Genomic DNA, 16,698 nt, shown 5'->3' with positions numbered 1-16,698 from the left:
TCCTTTGTATTCAGGCCACGTGGACGCAATTACTGTGTCCCTGACCTACATATAAGATAAGCTGTGCAGGCAAACCTTTCAGTGAACATCTGATTTTTGGAGAAGTTCATCCTGACAGCAGGAAGGAGGAGGACGCAGCCAGCGTTTCACAAACCAAACACTAGTTTGTCTTTTTTGTCATAATTCAATTTATTTGTTTCAGTCAAAAGCACGTCAGTAGAGTGATTTGATTAGTTTAGAAAACTTACATTCATCTAAATGGAAAAATAGATCTCTCTTAGAATAAAGAATCAATCATTTAATAATCAGCATGACTGAAAAATAAAATAAAATAAAAACAACTCGTCTTCCCTTCACCGTAAACTTTGAAACACAGAAGATGACAGCGGTTCAGAAGCAGCAGATAAAGACAAACAGCAAATCGTCAGGTCCTTCATCGCCCTATCACTCGGATTTTCAGTCACATCGACCTACAGAGGAAAACTGGTCTGACTCTCCATGTATGGGCTCAAATTGTGATCATAAATATTTTGTACATACTTTGTATGACAGCCAAACCCATCTGTTCTCTGATTGGATTGTTAAATTTGTGATTGACGTGACATTGGCCAATCAGATGAAAGGAAGAAAAATGGGGTCAAAATTCGTACTTGTAACTTGAGTGCAGAGTTTCACACTTATTTTTTAGCTAAGCCCACACACAAATCTTTTTTACACAAACACAAATTCTTTTTACACATACAAATCCTGATTTATAAGTACAAAATATTTATGACCACAATTTGAGCCCATATCCATGGTTTCCCCCGCACAGATCAGAGATCGGTCAATAAGATTATTCAGCAGACTTGATGTCAGCACGTGTCAGAGCTAATCCATTTCTCGCATATTTTTAATTTTCATAATAAAATATTTTCATCGGTGTCTCTAAATGTGTCCAAAAAAAACAAATGAGCATTTCTTCAGTTGACCCAAAAGTAGCAAGTTAACTGCACTGCCACACTCAAACCACCGGGGGGCAGCACAATCAAGGCACATGAAACTACCACAGGACATAAAACATTTGACTGCACTGAAAAAAAAATTAAAAATAAAAGATGTAAGTGCTCTAATGGACTCTGCATTAGAAAAAAAAATTAAATGTTACATAATGTTTGCTTTTTCAGACAGACAGAGCAGAAAACCTGCTGCTGCTTAAGAGCAGGTTTATTTTTCTTCTAAATTTAGTCAAATTTCCAGATAATTGAACATCATAGCAAGTTGATCCTGCTTCATCCCCCAGCTGGACCGAGCAGGTTTCCAGCACGATTGCACAAACTTAAATTAGGGCCCGTGATTCACTTATACTATGGAAGCACAACCTCGACGTCCCACGAAGGCTTTAACGTGGCGTTGGCAACAAGCGTACGTTGTGCAAAAAACACGGAAGAGGGAACAAATTTTGGTCTCTAACGATTGAGCCTTTGCAGATTCAAACAGTCGTTGGCGTGTTGAATAAAACATGGAAACATCAGCATGTTTACTGCGACTCTGTAGGCACATCGAAGCTCCACAACTTTCCTTCGTGTGTGGACTTAAAGATCACCGTCGCCTCTCCCCTCCCTCATTTTACTGCTCAGCTTGAAGTGAAACACGTCCTCCTCTGACTCACTGCATCTGGACAGTCTACTAATGTTCCCCAATGATTTCCCGGGGTGAGGGGGAAGGAACACAACACCGCCCACCTCATGCAGCATTTAACAAGTCAATATCTCCCCCTTCTCCTCCTCCATGTCCACTCCCTCACACTCTGTGTAACCAGCTCCACCCAAAACCCCTGTTTAAGGCTCCTCAGTGTTCACAAACATTTTGAAATCTGCAGCCATTTTTCTGTGATTTAAAGCTCAATGCTAAGGACACCTCGGTGATGATAAATCTGCCACTGTGTGTGCGCTGTGACTGCTCTGCAGTGGCACCAAAAGCAACAAATAGATGGCTGAAAGCAGAAGAAGATGATGGGTGCTATGGTGAGGATGACGGGATGGCAGAGAGCATCACGTAAGTGAGGAGGAGCAGAGCCACAGCTGTTTGAGGGAGAAACTCCACCCGTGAGCACTTAAACACTTGCTGGAGGTGTAGTGGTTTTTCTAAACGGGCAAAGAGCTCTGCGGCTTTTAAGGTCCGGCATGCAGCACGACGACACGGCTGAGGGAGTTTTGTTTGTTGCGAGTGTAAAAACAAATCGGGCTTAATCAGAATTCACATCCACACAAAATGTGCCTGTGAACATTTTTCACTGGAGCGGTTTCATCCTGCGAAACCAAAAAAAACACACAAAAACTGAAAACTGTCGCAAGTGAAGATGGAAGCGCAGCAATCGCCTCGCAGATTTCACACCCTGTTTATGTCAACAAAACCTCTAACGAATTTTCCTCCTCTGATGTTTTCCTGCAGCTTTATGAAAATCTCGTGCCAAAAGAAAGTCTGAGTCACGAGGGAAATATGAACGTGAAAACGGTGCCAAAGCTGTGTGAGATTTCTGTGGGTGTGACCGCTTGTTTACTGTGTTTTAAGGTGGATTGCTTCTTTACATTCACTCTCACCCGTCGCCATCAGTGACCCCAACTCTAACCCGTGATTCACTTAAACGATGGAATACATATTCGTATTTGTAATCTATTAAATTTGGCAATCAGGGAACAACTCTCCCCCAGACAAGTCTGGATCCACTGATGCCAGGCAGCAGCTTCCACAGCTGAAAGTCAATTTCCCAACGTTCCAGTAGGACTTCTACTTAAATTTTGGTGTGATTCACTTGCTGAGGCCCACACAGCCTCTAGGCTGGATGAAGATATGTTGGACGCAATTCTGCTTGGACAAGTTAACGTGGCTGGTTTAAAAATCGGGAACTGGGGAGGCGCTACTGAATGTGTGAAATACCCTTTAGTGCTTTTAAGAAACAGGATCAAGTTAACGAGTTTAAGGCAACAATGAGAAACTCTTCAGAGAGCGAAACAACGTGACGGCCTCTGATCAGAAACCAGGAACGCTGGTGCAGGAGCGCCCCACGAAGCTCTGATACATGATAAAATAAATATAAATAAATTAAATATAAATACTTATATCTAATGATTATTTATACAATGTGCTTAGCTGCGGTTCACTTTAAGATAACATGAAGAAACAGACGTTTTCCTGCCTTGGCGTCGCCCGTGACACAGACGAGCACCTTCCCTCCTGAAGGTCAGGTCCATAAAGGCTTTCATTTACGAGTTTCAGCCTCTCTCACACAAACAGACACAAACACGCTGCACTGCAGAGGAGTGTAAAGGCCAGAGAAAACTAATCCCCCGTCGTTGCATAAGATGCTGTAATTCTGGCTGATGTGTTTGCTGCGACGCAGACAAACGTCGCTGTTCGTGCAGCCGCGATGAAACGAGACGCCGGGAAAAAGATGGTGATGGATTTTCGTTCTCCGGAGGCTGAACGTTTGATGAATGGATGATGAAACGTGTGGGTCTTTATGTGTTTGTGTTTTAGCTCAAATGAGGCAGGACTGCCGTCAGTTCACACAGTCATGGCTTCGGAGTGTTCAGTATTAAATTAACAGTCACATTAAATAATCTGAATTAAAAACCTAATGATGCTTAATACTTTTAAATGAAATCTTTTCACAATAACAGCCTGTTACATCAGATCTTTTTGAATTGTTTGTGCTGCTAAATTAATGTTTATTTCCTCTTTTTTCAAATGTTGTAAAACAAAACAAAAACCATTAAAGAAACATATTCACAGACTTCAGGAAGTGAGGAAAAACTGAGCTGAACACTCAGTTTGAGACATTTGTTTCTCTACTCTTGAATCTTTCTGATGTCGTCGAGCAGTTTTAAGGGAAGGGAAGCTAACTGTGAATAATAAAAAGGTCAGTTTTGGCTGTTCCCAAATTTCACACAGGGCTTTACGCATGTTTAGAGATTTGTGTCTCTTCCTGGAATTAGAACTGGGGCGTGTAAACCACTACACTGTGGAGCCACTGATGTTACTCTAGTATGGAGCTTGAAATGAGCCAATTGCATCAACTTTGAACGGACTCAGTTTGTGTTGATTTACAGGTCAAAATATCTGTACTAAAATCTCTTATTGTGAAAAGAATGTTTAATAATAAAATATCAACCTAAGCTTGAAAAAAAGTCATTTTTAGTGTAATTGATGGCATTATTTGGAGTTTGTTTCATTATTTGTCTAATACTGAACACTCCTTTCATGGCAGTTTAATGTAATAACATCAGGAGGCTTGAATCCGCTGCTTTGCTCCTGCAGCTGCACAGCTCCTGATGCGACAGGTGAAACACATTTATTGTTAAACGCCGTCACAGAGCAGAGATGAAAGCGGGCAGTCGAGATTGTTCAGTCTCATCCAGTGATTAACCTCGACAGGCCTCTGTGCACCTCGGCCTGTACTGGGCCGTACTCCACCACCTCTCCGTCTACTGTAATTATTCCTTTGGGCGAGTACGGCTCCAGCCTGAGCGCCCGCACCTTAGTGTACACCAGATGTTGGCAGTTAGTAGTCAGATGTGCACCCTTCTCCATAGCTAGGAACAGCCTCAGCAGCGCGGTGGGCGATATCCCCGCTCTAACGTAAAAAAGATGAATGACGCCGTCGTCCGGGGTGGCCTCCGGTGCCGCCAGGAGATCCTCCGCCAGGTGGGATTGGTACATGGCCAGCATGAGGACAAAGTCTTCCTCCGGCACCACCACCCAGTCGTCGGGCAGCGGCTGATCCAGAGGTGGCAGCAGGGAATCGTGTGGGCCGGGGAGGGCTTTGGTGGCGCTTCGGGAAGGCGTGCTCTCCACCCGCCTCACTTTGAGGGAGTTGTTGGAGTGGCAGGAGTTGTGGAAGGAGGAGTCTCTGACAGCAGGTAGTGTCACGGGGGGGACCCGATCCTTGCAGAGCATTGTGTTACTCCTCAAAGCCTCCTCGCTGTTGTGGTCCTTGGTGGCGGGCAGGTAAGCCAGCCTGCCCTTATAGACACGGAGAGAGGCCAGCCGCACCAGCGTGCCAATGGTGAAGCGGACGGCGCCAAAGTGACGGTACTTCTCGCTCTCTATATCGACGTCCGCTACAAAGCCCCAGGCCAGAGACAGGAAGGAGAAGAGACGGGGGCTGGAGCAGAGATGGATGGAGACCATATCCATGTGGGACACCAGACCTTTGCAGAGCAGGAAGCCACAGCTGACCAGGAGCTCCTCGCTGGTCACAGGAGAGGCTCTGCAGGAGGAGAGGGGACATTTAAACACTTCATGGCAGCTCCTGCTTTCAGACACGACCACAGTTAGGCTGAAACAACCACATGAATAAATTATAAGTGATTTGTAAGTAAATTATTTAGGATGTATTGTGGTGATTAATTAATGTCGTTGTTAACTGTACATCTTCAGCTGTTGGATAAATGTGATTTTTAAAAATAACAACTCACAACAATATATCAGTTAATCAAGAAAGCAGTGTGCATATTATTAAATAATCAGAATATTCAGCCTTAAAGTAAATATACGACAAGATTTTGAAATGTTTACATGTAAATATGCAAGTTAGACATTTAAAAACCCAAAGACCGCTTATATTTATTTTATTGCTACAGCTTAATTTAGAAATCACCTCTACAGGCCACATTCTCCTTGTGTTTTTTGTTCTGTACAAGCACATTTATGCATTTCCTGCTGCACACTCAGTCACATGGGAGGGGAGCAGGTTTAAGGGTTCAGCATTTTGCCCAAGGACACGTCAACATGCAAACTGTGGAGGTGGAGATCTCCTCCACAGACTTACTGCGAAATGACCTGCTCTAGCTCCTGATCCACAATCCAAGCTTTCTTTATAAAAAGAGAAACATCCACCTCAGAACAGCTTCCATTCTGGTTCCATTTAATCATTATTTGCAATGAAATCTATTTAAATGTGAGCGACGGGCTTTTGTAATGTAAAGCAGAGGCGTCTGATCCAAACTGGAAACATATCTAGACCCTCAACTAAACTAAAGCTGATTTTCAGTGTTGATTTATGTTTCAGTTCATAAAATATCAACAGCAAATCATTTGAGACTCTGCAGACAGAGTTTCCCCTCATCAGTCTGGCAGGAGGAGGCAGTTAAAAAAATCTGGTTTCAAACACAAGATAAAGACACCAAAATATAACAGAAAGGCTCCTTCTGTACTTTTAGGAAGTGGGTCAAGGCATCCTTGTGTTTTTGTAAGTGAACTTTAAAAAGTGGCGTTATACAATACAGGGCTAACAGCGACCTTGTTGTGCTATCTGAAATCACTGAGGTGGGGGAGAGAAGAGGTGGAGCCCCTACAAAGCTCAGAGGGTGGGGGTGTAGGCGAAGGACAGTGTGGGCCTTCAGATAACAAAGACGACCCCATCTGGGAGAACGGATACAGAGGTGGAAGGTCACGTTAACACGCACCCACAGATTTGCCGGCTGTTACAGCCAACGGCCAATTACAGCGAGGAATGGACGTCTCAGCGGAGCTCAGATATCTCCATATTCAACATCCTGAATTTATTCATCAGTCTAGCTTTCCAAACAAACTCATCTACATTTTCACAGCTCTGTTACTGTATAATCACGCTCTGGTAAAAAGGTCAAGAAATAATCTGATTATAAGGCGATTTCCAGCTCATCCTGCTTCGCCTCTCAGTTTTATGTGTTAAAGGTATTAATTCAATTTATAGAGCACCGAACCACAACATGATTTATAGACGTGCTCTTGGATTGTTTGGGGTAATAAAGAGCAAAGAAATAAACCTTTGTGAGCAGCGTGCAACTGTGTGCAGATTTCAGCAACATTTACTTTCAGAGAGATAGTTCTGTCAATGTCAGAAGAAAGAGCAAGACGTGATCAGAGAGCAGCAGGATGCTGTTTGTGGCATAAAAATGTCAAACATTTAGCAACATGTTAGCAACAATGAGGTGAAATAAAGCAGGTTAACAAGAGAGATTCAAATACCCAAAATGAAAAACTGAATGCTTACCCAACGAACAAATATTGAATAGTCAAATATTTGGCCAATCATGGTACACGATCTTAAGTTTAGTGATTTACCTAACAAATGAAAGCTCACCGGTTTGATCCCAGGAGGAGACACAAATCCCTTTGGGGTTGCGCCAGAAAGGCCATCTGATGTCAAAAAACAAAAACAGAACATGTGGAGCTACCTGCCTACCTTGTGAATAGGGAACCAGCCAAAAGTAGCTCTTCATTGTACAATACCTTAAAGTATAGAGTAAGTGCACAGCAACAATGTGGAGGAGAAGCTCGGTGTTAACAGAAAAAAGCTTCAGATGGAGGCTCAAGAACGGCAGCCATCTTCCTTTGACTGATGTCCACCGATGAAAAGCAAAGTGTCTTAAAGGTGTTTAGCACATAAGTCATCGCTTGAGTTTAATCTGAGAACTACTGTTTCTGTGGTGTCGTGCGCAGCCGTATTCACTGTGTGTGAAGTGGACAGGAACATGAATGAGAACAGAAGGGGTCCCAGTATGCAGCCTTGAGGAACACCGAGGTTAAACTGCATTTATTGTCCACATTTCAATGCACTAATTTCTCTCCTATATTAAACATGCAGTGACATTAACTATAACACACACTCTTCTGCTCACTGATGATGCATCAAGGTCTATTTGTGGGTCTCACTCATGGATAAGAACATATAAAAATGACCTCCTGGATCACTTGACCTGTGTAAACATTTTCTAATTGCTTTAGGTTCTCAATCACTAGTTTAAAATCTCATTGATTACAACTAATAGATTAGATTAGAGTCCAAAAGAAGGATAAAAGTACAACTGCACTAAAAATGTGCTTTATCCTCTTAGACTTTGACTTACATATTTATTCACATTTTACAACACAAACATCCCACTGTATTCAACAACTAACTCATCAGGAAAGTGTGAAATTAAGTCATGGATAGAGGGAGCCAATGGGCCGTTTTCCATATCTATCCATCTTTTATTTACAGTCAGTAGGTCTGAATGTTAGTGTAGCTCACTTAAGTGGTTGGTCTCTTTCAAACTGGAATAATGGTGGTAGCTTTGAAGCATTGGGAGACTACAGCCTGTGACAGACACATATTGAAGCTGCTGGTGTTAGTTAAGCGGCGAAGCCTTGCTGCACCCATCCAGGACTCCTGTCAGGGCCTGCCGCTTCCGCGGAGTCTTCTGTCATGTGTCCACAGCATCAGTGGTGCGCCTGGCGCTGTGGGCTTTGCTCTCTGTCATGTCCTTGTTATTCCTGTCTGAGTGGGCAATAAATCTGTTGCTCTCCTGATGGGATGACGGATGTGGTGGGGGTGGTACCGTTGTGACAAGCGATATAGAACTGTATGGCTTGCCATTGATGGTTGGATGACGTTGTAGCTCCTGCTCAGAAGCAAATTAGACCCTCAGCCAGCAAACCTGCACACTGCCAGTGTTTTGCATAACACCAAATACATTCTAGCTGTCGCTCGTTTGATCCACGTAGCCTCGGTGAACCCGACATTCAGCTGGGAATAATACCAAATACAATCTGGCCAGGGCTACTGCAGGACAGAGAGGGAGAGATTTTCTGGATGCCCCGGGACTGTGAGAGGAGAGTAAACAATGCAGAATCTGGTCCCTTCCTCCCATTGTTGCTGCCGCTCTCACTGGAAGACTATTGTTTGAGATGAGAAGCTGATTGGCAGATGAAAGAATAAACCACCAGTGAGAGGTGTTTTCTTCAGTTTGACTATATTCACTTTAACTTTTATTCAGTCTGGAATCCCCCCCTTATTATTTTTTTAAATCCAAGACAGCAGGACAAAAAACTGCTTGACTACAAAAAACACCCGCCGAAAAAAACAACACTTGAGTGAAAAATTATTTAATTAAATAAAACAGCGAGGCGCTCAGATAAAGCTCATGTGACCTACAAAAAAAGAAGCAGCTTGAAAAGGAAGCGCCTCAAAGCACTTAAACAAGCTTTTTTCCCCATTTCCCACATGGTGACTTTAGAGTATAAAGAGCAGAATATCTAAACACACAAATAGAAGCCACAGTTCAAAAGCTGTTTACATAGAGGGACGCAAATTTGTATAGAAATGGACCAAGAAGCCACATCTTTATGAAACAAACCAACCACCTGTAAGAAAATTAACTGCGAGTCACATGTTTTGGTACCAAACGAAGGGATGATTTAGGCACGTACACTCTCCAGTGGTGTGAGCTGCCTATTAGTGGAAATAAATACCAGTAAGAAGAACTGAGAACACCTGACACGAGCCACTTAAACAGAGATGCAAGTCCTTAACCAAGAAACAATTGTAGGCAATGGCTGTTGGAGACCAACTGCAAGTAGCTACAGTGACCAACTGGTCAACTTAACCAGCAACACCCTGAGGGCAACATGTTGCAATCAATCAATCAGTCTGTGTTGATTTGTGCAACTTGTCTGTAAAACATCTCTTTGCAATTGGGGCCTCGACTGGTTTGCAACTGGTTGCACTCTTGTTATATTCCTACATAAAATCAAGGCTGTGTTTGTTAATCATGTTTCAAATCTTCAAATCCAGTTGCTTTGAAGATGGCAACTGACTGCGAGTCGCCCATACCTGGTTCTTTCTTTGACTTGACCATTTAAAAGATTGTTGTCAAGACTGTTTCGTTCACTGCACACAAATGCAATAATTTGGACGTGCCCCAGTGTCCATCCACTGTTTTCTCTAATGTGACTGCAGCATCATGTTAAGATGCAACAGAAACGGCCGCACAAAGTGATGATTTGGCATCGTGCCCTGCTAAGAGTGACAGTCCTGTTTTATGCTTCTGGTAATTACAAGGAAGTATGAGTGCATAAAGAGTCCTGACACATCAAGAAGATGATTTAGGAGTCACTGGCCCAGCATATGAAGGCAATGAGTAAATTATGTCATGTAACCAATAAATGGTTCAGTATTTACTGCAAACTGGAAAAAAAATACAACAAAAAACAAGGTATGCTTCTTCTTCTCATCATCATCATCATCATTATTATTGCACAGATAATTAAAAAAAGGAAAACATAACATCTGCTGCCACTGACCTTTTAAATAACAGCTTTTAATGTTAATATTTTATTCCAGATGTTTCTGTGTTATGATGTTATATTTATTGCATTTAACTGTTTGGTTGATGGTTGAGTGACTTCTGCTGATTGTAGCCCTCAGGGATCATTACGATGTCCTTGACCCCTGATGTACTGCAGGTTTCAGACTCAAACCGATGACACTGTACTTCATAAACAACGCCACTGGTCTTTTTCTTTTTAGACAGTAGTTAGTAACAGTTTATGCTACATGAACATTTACAGATAAACGTGGTCTGATACATATGCTGATATCAGCTGAGGACAGCTTTATTATTAGGTGATATGTGGTTAACTGATTTTTAAACTCCTCCCATCAACTGTGTTCTGAGTGTTTGAGTTTCCCACTAACTACAGACCAAACTGTGTCACTGCAGGGATAGTGTGTGATACGCGAGTAAGCTGCTTGTATGTATTTGTGTTATAATAAATGTCACTGCATGTATAGAGTAAACGAGTTCCTTTATCTTCTGTCCCTCTGACTTCTTTCTGTTCTGTGTTCAGGCTGAATGATCTCCAAACAATAACCCATTTGAATGAGTCATGAATAATTAATTCAGATGAGAGGAGTGCATTTTACAACGAAAAGCACCAAAAGGAGTCAGGACCATGTGTGTCTGAGGTTCAGCTGTGCAAAAGATGCTGTATCTACAGCAACGCTGCACATAAATACGCCCTATTGATTTCTGTAACATGTCCACAACATTTTACAGAAAAAGCTGTTGTTAAATGACTGATGAGAAACAGAAGGTTCAACAGGCCCCACTGAACCACACTTAAAGGGATCAGAGCCACGATTCAGAGTCCTTGTCTGCAGATCTTTGTTCTTACGTGAGAATAAAAATAGACAGACCTCCTCCTGCTACAATCACTTGCTAAGAAAGTAATTACTAATGACAGCTACTGTTTGGTTGAAACTACACACTGCATGCGATTTAAATCACTTAACCACAGGTATGTGCATGCTGCTCGTGTAATGGTGTGGCTCAGGCTGGCATGTTCACAGACTGGCTGGACTGGTTTCGGTGGAGCTCTACACCAGAGGTTCATCATGAGAAACGAATCATTTTTTACTACCGATTAATCTGCTCATTAATTATTAGCGTAATTTTAAAATTGCAAAACCAAAAGATCTTTATTTTTAAGATGATGTCTTATAAAGTTTTACTTTATCTATCCAACAGTCCAAAACTGGAAAAAAAAAAGGTTCAAGGTTTTGAGGTTTCTACAGAGTGCTGATGACTGATTTGTGCATGTGTGTGCGTGCCTCACCCAGAGTAATGATGTATGGATGCAGCCAAGGCGTTGCCTGATCCACCAGGAAGGATACCCAGCGGTGTCCGGATGGCCTCCTCCCAATCTGGCCTCTCTAGCAGACCATTTATCACCTGACGCACACAGAAAATACAGCCTCAGTAAGGTGGCCTGAAAAATTTACTGTGTCAGCTAGCCAGTGACAGATATACACTGTATGGACCAAAGTACGGGGCCACCTGCACATCAAACCAGCAGGAGCTGGTGACCGTGGAAAGCCATGCAATTAAGATTTTGCGCTGATGTTAATGCAAGAGGAGGTTTGGAACTGTAAGGCTGAGGTTCTGTGGTCCCCACACACTTCCACTTTGCAATAATAGCACTTAGAGCTGATCATAGAATATTTAGGAGGGAAGAAATTTCATAAACTGACTTGCTGCAGCAGTGGTATCCTGTTACAGTCACACGCTTTACTTCAGTGAGCTCTTTAGAATGATTCTTTTCACAAGGTGTTTGATGAAAGCAGCTACATTCAGATATCAAGAGAAAGTGTGGCCCAATTTTGTCCATAGTTTACTTGCATTTACAATGTATTTTTTGCTGAAAGTACAGTAATGCAGGTTGTAAATATTGATATCATATCAACAGTTTATGATACTCTTAGAAACACCTGCAGTGCATGCAGCAGTGCAGCAGAGTCGAATGGCATCTGCACAGCAAGTTTCCAACCACCAATCCATCCATACACTTTTTTAACTGCTTGTCCAATTCAGGGTCGTGGGGGCCTAGAGCCTATCCCAGTTGTCATAGGAGAAAAGGAAGGGTACACCTGAGACATGATGCCAGTTTATCATAGGGTTAACATAAATTAATCACCAATCAACCGAATACGCACGTCTTTGGACCGTGGGAAGAAACCAAAGACCTGAACAAAATCCATGCAGGCAGAGGAGAAAACACAGAAAAGCTCCTGCTGGCTGAAATGTTCAAACTAGGAAACCTCTGTGTGGGCTGACAACGCTAACCAATGCTACACTGTGTTGCTGAAATTTCTAGCATTGTACATATGTATATATTCTATGTAGCAAGTATTGTATGAAATACTGTGGTGGGGAGAAACAATAACCCATGATTTTTCCCATTTCAACTCTAACACGTCATTGTCATCAGCTCCAAAAGTCCGGTATTGGTCAGGCTCCAACAGTCAGCATCCAGCCTGGTAGCACAATCTTTTGTAGTACTGTGGAGTGCTAATATTCGTGTGCTCACAGAGAGAATAGAAAACTAGTGTGTTTACGCCATTGTACTCACTCATTTTACCTTTTAGGAATGCAATTTTAACCATTTTAGACCGAAATAACCCAGGCAGAGTCTATGTACATTTAACCTAACACTGTCTGTGTGATGGATGACTGTGAGGTGAATTTGGTGGGTTGAGTAGCTGACTGCTGTTTCTACTGGCCTGCTCTTTTTTGATTGGCAGGCTACATTTTTAGTTATTTGTCTAATAAATGTCAGAAATTGCCCATGTCTTTAAAAAAATGACCATACAATCAAAACATTTATGCCCAAAAATGCTGATTTCACATAATTTGCTTTTATGTAAATATAAAACGATGTAAAACATTATTTTTAATAGAATCTGGCCAAATGAAACATACTTGATTGGCATACATACAGTTTATAAAAAGTATATTTGAATAAATAAACAGCTGAGTTCATATATTCCAGCTGGATTGGTTTTGAGATTACGGTGGTGTTTTTGGTTATGAACATAGTGCACGTGTGTGTCTTTACCTCATACAGAAGTCCGTCTCCTGACATGATGACTAAAGCGTCCCACTGCGACAGGTCGGCCTCTTTCACCATCTCCCGAGCGTGATTCTGCCGCTCTGCAAGACAAACAGAGAAAATATGTAAAGTATGTTGACTCATGCAGGTTTGTCTTTCCTGGAAGAGAAATCTGAAAAGGGGGACACCTTCTCAAAATGTCAGCTTCATTCCTCCTCAGAGGAAGGTCATGGTTGGCCCTCAGAGGTGTAGCTACTTGTGTTACAGCTGAATAGCATAGCTGTGCGAGGACAGCCAAAAGACAGCAACATGACACAAACACGAACACCTGAGGCAGTCTGAGTAGATCCCTGCTCCTCCTGTAGTTTTAGTCTTCCTTCCCTTCAGTTTCCAAATTAAAGTATCACCGTGGGAGGGAAAGTTGATACATGGTCTTAAATGAAGCGCCTGTCACACCGCCAATTAGATTGAGAGAGCTAAATTACTCAGGAGCACTCTGTCAAATTACTCCGAGAATGAATAATCTGATGCGCGTCTGTCGCTAATGGGCCAGCTGCTTGGATGGTACAGGAGTAAACTTTTCTACTTTTTGGTGTTCCTGATTAAAGCTTAGACTTTAAAATGAGGAGAAAAAATCCAGATGGGTAGAAAGCAGGTACACGTGTACAAAAGTTCAGAAAAAAGGTGACAAATCCCCCCAAAAACTAATTATTGTGGACATACCAACAAACCACAACATCAAAACCACGAGTATTTAGAAGGTTTTGTGTTTGTAAGGCTGTCACACGTGTAGGGCTGTGCGATATGACCAAAAGCTCATATCCCGATATAAGAATTCTATCGTCCCGATAACGATATAAATCACAAAAATGTAACATTTTCTGTAAATTCTGTGAATCTCGGGCAGCTCGACTTGCGGGAAGTGTTTCCAGCTGCGCGTCATGTAGCTGGAGTCGAGTGTTTTAACAGATGCATGAAACTTTACATTTTTAGACATAAGTTGTAACGGCCACCGTTTTCTTTTTGCGTTTGAGTCTAAGGTCTATTTTTTAGCACCTGGCGGCTCTTTTTTTAACTTCTCATCCGTAAGTAATCTGCTCTTTCATGTGATTCAGTTTATTTTGAAAAGTCTCAACAGGATCTTGAGCTTTATTGTGAAAGGTTTATGAGGAACATAAACAAGCGGACACGCGATGGTTTTACCGTCGTTGTTGCTAACCACAACACATAAAAAGAGGCGCTTGTCCGTCCTTAGTGTGGTTATATAAAATATAAGAGAAAGAGAGAACTTAAGAAATTAACGATGGAAAAATATTGCCGTAAAGAGTTTATTTTGCGACACCACGAAACAAACGATAACGTAAAATAAAACATAGACGTTTTTATATCGTCATCCGATATATATCGTTATATCGAACAGCCGTACACACGCGTGTCACATCTGAACATTTTATCGCACAAGCCTCGTGAGTTTTCTTAATCAGGTTTTTGAATATTCCATTCGCGTTTGTCTGCTCTTGTAGAGCCCAAGGACAGACAGTGTCAGAGTCAGAAGGAGACTCTTCTCAACAGTTTCAAGGTTAAAGGGCAGAAGAAGTGCTCTGAGGCGTAAAACACACACTCACACACACAGCAGCACCACTGGTTTGTGTTTCTGTGTTTCATATTTCTTATTTTTTCTTTACAAAGCAGCAATCATTCTCTCATTTGATTAGATAAGAAAAAAAATTAAGGTAACGATGAAGCATTTCAGTAAAGTTGGACTTTAGGTTGTTGAAATAATGGAATCACTGGATTTCTCACTGTATCCCCACTAAAAGTATCAAGTATTTAGACATTTAGTATTACATATTCAACATGGTGCTTATATTTCATATTTACAAAAGCTATTAAGAACATCTTTTTTTTTTTTTTTTTTTATACCACCACGCACTGCTTTGTTGAAGATGGGTTTGTTTTTTTAAATAGGAACACAGAAACCAGACACTGCTCTCATTCAGCAGCCTGTTAGTTATGCTAATACACTAATACGCCTCCAGTGCCGTTGCGAGCCAGTTTGGTCCTGGTGTCTTTTCGGACCAGACCACATTTTCACAGCTCTGAGAACCGATCATTACATACCATAAATAGCAGAACGTGAAATATGAAGAAATATGAAGTAATTCATTACTGGGTTACTTCTGTAAAAATGCCTAAAGTTCTGATTTTAATGCAAAGATACATGCAGATTCCATGCATTAATTAACCCAGCACACAGACACACATGCACTTCTCTCTAGTGACGGATCTATTTTTTTCTTCCTTTCTTTCTACTTCCTCTTCCCTGAAACCCACAGAATGAAGGAATCAATTCCTCCTCATCAGTCCAGTCACATCACATTTAGTTATTTGCGCAGAGTCTGAACACTGAAAAGGTTTAAAAGGCCTCCAATCAGCAACAAAGCTGCAGAGCAGCAACACTGCGGTGTGGCTGAAGGATAGCTCCTCACATCGGTCAAACCATTAGGGGATGGTGGAACTGCTTGTTATGGTTTTTATAGTAGTTGCTGCAGTGGAGAGGAGACAAAATGAAGTGCTGTTGAACTTTTGTGTTTCTAGCTTTGAACAGGTACTTAACAGCAATGTACCGACTGCAATTTCATGTTGAGCAACATTTGACTGACTCTGGAACTGATTGGCACAGATTGGCAGAGCTGTGAAAACGAGGGCAGCAGATGGCTACAACAGAAGATTACAGGCCACTGTGAGAGGATCACGATGAAGACAGATTCCAGCCCATAATCAAATACATGCTGTTTCACAGAAAACATTGTAGTAAAAGTCAACATCCTGTGTGATTTTCTTTTCTACACTGCATGCTGTCACCAAACCACAAACTTTTCAATTGTTTTTTAAAACCCGATGGTCAGTGATATGATATATGCAGTTTTTAGGTCCCTTTGAATATTGAAAGGCCCATTTACAAATGGGCCTGCAGGCATTACTATAATGGCTGGGAAGTGGTAAGACTTACTTTTATAAAGACTTTATCATCAATCTCAGCCTACTGGCTTACAGTAAAATCCTGCCACCAGCTGACTGACCGGCCCATCTGTGGCACTGAAGCATCAGCTCCTGCAAGGGCTTGAACAGCTGCAAGAGCACCGTGTCACTTGAAAATAAACAAATCCTGTTTGGGTGCACTTCCTTAAATGCCATTCTTCTTGAGATGACAGCCTCACAAATGACATTACAGTTCTCCACATATCAAATTCCTCTGTTGTGATGGTTTAAGTGCATGTAAGGTAACAGAAAGCCTCGTCCTCCTGTCGACCTTAATCTTCCAGCTAAAGGCAGCTTAATGAACCTCCACCTTGCTTTTTACGTTTCCTGCCCGCAGCAATCTTTAAGCAGCTGCACTCCTCCAGCAACATGACAGCAGGTGATGACAGTTAAACAGCACAACATACCGAGTGTGTGTGTGTGTGTGTGTGTGTGTGTGTGTGTGTGTGTGTGTGTGTGTGTGTGTGTGTGTGTGTGTGT

General features: G+C 41.9%; 1 protein-coding gene across 1 annotated transcript in view; it reads right to left on the bottom strand.

Moving 5' to 3' along the window:
* Window positions 1-1,200: 1,200 nt before the first annotated feature.
* Window positions 1,201-16,698, bottom strand: part of LOC102199382 (sphingosine kinase 1) — a 39,447-nt gene continuing 23,949 nt past the window's right edge. Inside the window, exons 3-5 of the mRNA XM_005736260.1 lie at window positions 13,183-13,277; window positions 11,404-11,519; window positions 1,201-5,251 (exon numbers count right to left, since the gene is read on the bottom strand). Coding sequence (XP_005736317.1) covers window positions 4,393-5,251; window positions 11,404-11,519; window positions 13,183-13,277 — 1,070 coding nt within the window. The 3' untranslated portion in view covers window positions 1,201-4,392. The remainder of the gene's footprint in view (window positions 5,252-11,403; window positions 11,520-13,182; window positions 13,278-16,698) is intronic.

This window comes from Pundamilia nyererei, unplaced genomic scaffold, assembly GCF_000239375.1.
Source record: "Pundamilia nyererei isolate P.nyererei 1_Seehausen unplaced genomic scaffold, PunNye1.0 scaffold00068, whole genome shotgun sequence".
In the NCBI taxonomy this organism is placed as follows: Eukaryota; Metazoa; Chordata; class Actinopteri; order Cichliformes; family Cichlidae; genus Pundamilia; species Pundamilia nyererei.
This window is presented reverse-complemented; position numbering and strand designations above follow the sequence as displayed.